Source organism: Centrocercus urophasianus, unplaced genomic scaffold (genome assembly GCF_019232065.1).
Source record: "Centrocercus urophasianus isolate 14NV4802_14NV808 unplaced genomic scaffold, USGS_Curo_1.0 seq_623, whole genome shotgun sequence".
NCBI lineage: Eukaryota > Metazoa > Chordata > Aves > Galliformes > Phasianidae > Centrocercus > Centrocercus urophasianus.
This window is the reverse complement of record NW_024885226.1, coordinates 10,534-13,412: the sequence shown is the minus strand read 5'-3', so window position 1 is coordinate 13,412 and position 2,879 is coordinate 10,534. Positions and strand designations below refer to the sequence as shown.

The following is a 2,879-nucleotide window of genomic DNA, read 5'->3' as shown; positions in this document are numbered from 1 at the left end:
AGGTCAGGTCCTCACCCCATGGGGATTTTTCATCCCTCATCCACAAAGGGACGTACAAACAGCCACAGGGAAAGGAGCCAGAGTGATGCTGTGCAGCACAGAAGTGAGCAGACACTACCCAGGAAGGCCCCTGAAGTACTCCATGGCCATGGTCATCACAGCAGGACGGAGGGTGAAGTGCCCCTTTGGTGGCTGAGATGTGAGGCTCTCTTGGCAGTGGCACTGCACTCAGCCCGTGTGCACTGCTTGTGGGCTCTTTCTGCGGGGATTTTTGGGGATCTTCAGGCAGGGGTGACCCAGGGTCTGGTAGGGATAGGAGGCACCCAGACATCGGAGCCGCTTCCAGACGGCCCGGGGCTGAGGGACACAGAGCCGGCGATCTGAGAGCACGTCCCCGTGAGCCAAGAGGAGCGCATTTCCGCACGCAGCTGAACGGAGCTGCTCCCTCCGCGCACGGCTCAGGGACCCGACGGCACCGAGCTTAGGAGGTACGCCCGATCCCCCCATCACGTCCAGAGGAGGGGGAGCATCGCCACCGGTGCCCCGCCGTTGTCACTTCCCGGCTGCTTTTCAGCGGGGAATATTTTATTACGACGGCACTCTCCGCCGGGCTGATGCTTTGCGAGGAGATTCCCGGGATTCTCCAAACCGGCGGGGTGTCGGGCAAGGAGTTCCCCGCACCCCGTACCTTCAACTTTCGGAGAGCAGTCCCCACGGGCAGCGGAGGGCGACTCCCGATGCCCACCTCGGTGCCCGTCCCGGTGCCGAGCTCAGTCCGTCGGAGATAGGGAGAGAAAAATGCCCCGGGGTGTACCGGAGCCCGGAGCGCGGCAGCGTACGGCTCTGTGTGAGGAAATAAACCACCAGCGGAGCCTTTATTGACATTATCGTCATTATTAACATCGCCACCATCGTTTCTCAGCACATAAATAAATAAATAAATATCTCCCGGGGAGGGATGGTGATAGGGATGGTGATGGGGACGGGGACGGGGTGGTACAGCCATAGCTGCGCGCCCACCAGCGACAATGTCAAAACAGAACAAACAAACAAACAAACCGAAGAGTACAGTTTGGTAGGAGGAAAAAAAAAAAAAAAAAAAAAAAAAAAAAAGCCAATATTATGACAATTACCCAAACAGCCCCGACCCTCCCCAGCCGCCCGCTCTCGCCCCGCGCTGCGCTCTCTGCCCTCCGGTCCGGTTCTGCCCGCTGAGGCTGCGGGAACCCCCGGCCTCGGATGGGAAAGCGAGACGTGGGACGACGCCGGGAGTCCCGAGGAGCGCCTTATTGGCAGCGGGATACCCGCACGGCCGCCGCTACGCGTCGGGGGTGTGGAAAGGCGAGAAAGTCTTTCGTAAACGACACGGATTATACAAAACGGTAGAAAATCAACCGGCTGCACGGACCCCCCCCTCCGCTCCCGGCACAGTCCCTGCGGAGCCGAGGGTCAGGGGGTGGCGGCGAGGCCTCTGTCGTCCTTCCCCGAAGAGGACGGAGACATGCGCAAGTCCTCGTCGTCCTCCGAGCACTTGGTGGTGGAAAGGGCCGAGCATTTGCAACTGTGCCCGGGCCCCCCTCCCCGGTGGGATCCGCTTTTGCCTTCTTTCTTGTGTTTGACCCGGCGGTTCTGGAACCATATCTTCACCTGCTTCTCGGAGAGGTTCAGGTAGGTGGCGATCTCGATTCGCCGCAGCCGGGAGAGGTACATGTTGGAGGCGAACTCCCTCTCCAGCTCCAGAAGCTGCGTGCTGGTGAAGGCGGTGCGCATCCTCTTGCTGCTGGGCAGTTGGCTCGACGTGCTGTCTGCAGAGCGGAGCGGAGCTCAGCACCCACCGCACCCTCCTCACTCCCCGGGGAAGGCCACGGGGGCCGCCCTCCTCCCGCTTCCCTCCGCCCGCATACCCCGAGCACCCAGCGGGGTGCGGCGCCCGTCCGCCCCGTCGAGCCTCTATCCTCACTCCGCTCCCCCCCGGCCTCCCTCCGCATGCTGCGCCCACGCGTGCCCCTTACCCACGGAGATGCAGTGGAACTGCCGGGGGTCGGGCAGCGGGTAGGCGCCCTGGTAGAGCGCCGGGCCGTGCCCCACGCTGACGGCGGACACGGAGTGCTGCTGACGGCCGAGGGGCGGGTGGCAGTACTGGGAGCCGAACGGGGGGAAGGAGGCCTTGAGCAGGGGGATGGCGGGCGGCGGCGGGTGCAGCTGCGAGGCGGTGACGCACAGCGGACACACGCACAGCAGCCCGGCTTTGCGCGCGTGGCAGGAGCCGGCCGGCAGCCCGGGCAGCGGGTGCGAGGGGTGCACGGCGTAGGGGAAGAGCGGCGGCGGGGGGCTGCTCTCGCCCTTCTTCTCGCCCGCCTCCCGCAGCACCAGCGAGTCCACCAGGAAGGAGCGCGGCATCGCCCCGCGCAGCCCCCGCGCAGCGCCCGCGCAGCCCCCGCGCAGCGCCGCTGGCCAGCCCGAGTGGTGCTGAACGGCGCCCGCCCGCCTTAAATAGCGGCCGCGCCATGTGATGGCGGCGCCGGGCGCTCAATGGGCTTTCTGTGCCGCTTCTCTTGGCATTCACGCCGCACGCTCCCTCATTATTTCCCTTGTTAACTAAATGAACTGCATAATGTACTCTATTCTTGTCGACCCCACCCACGCCGTAGCAGGCGGCCTCTCCCCTCCTCTCCCTTTGGCGGGGTTATTTTCTCATTCTCTCGCGATTTAATATTCTTTTCTTTCTCTTTATCGCTCTCCTTCTCTTTCAGCCCGGCTCTCGGCCCGCTCCCCCTCGGTTATTTGCCGGCCGCGCCGCTCCCCCGCCGCTCCCCGGCTCCTCTCCCACCTGTGGCACCGCCGAGCTCCCTCACGGCCCCGCGCGGCCCCTGTCCGCT

The 2,879-nt window shown here is 64.2% G+C and overlaps 1 protein-coding gene across 1 annotated transcript; it reads right to left on the bottom strand.

Moving 5' to 3' along the window:
• Positions 1 to 1,449: 1,449 nt before the first annotated feature.
• Positions 1,450 to 2,400, bottom strand: GSX1 (GS homeobox 1). The gene is made up of 2 exons (XM_042836685.1): positions 2,013 to 2,400; positions 1,450 to 1,805 (listed from the first exon to the last, which is right to left on the bottom strand). Exons 1-2 carry the CDS (start codon positions 2,398 to 2,400, stop codon positions 1,450 to 1,452), a joined length of 744 nt encoding a protein of 247 aa, XP_042692619.1.
• Positions 2,401 to 2,879: the final 479 nt, after the last annotated feature.

Excerpts from the sequence above, each read along its gene's own strand:
- GSX1 (XM_042836685.1), bottom strand. The coding sequence starts at position 2,400 with ATGCCGCGCTCCTTCCTGGTGGACTCGCTGGTGCTGCGGGAGGCGGGC. Across the intron at positions 1,806-2,012 it reads GTTCCACTGCATCTCCGTGG|ACAGCACGTCGAGCCAACTG; the intron begins GTAAGGGGCACG and ends TCCGCTCTGCAG.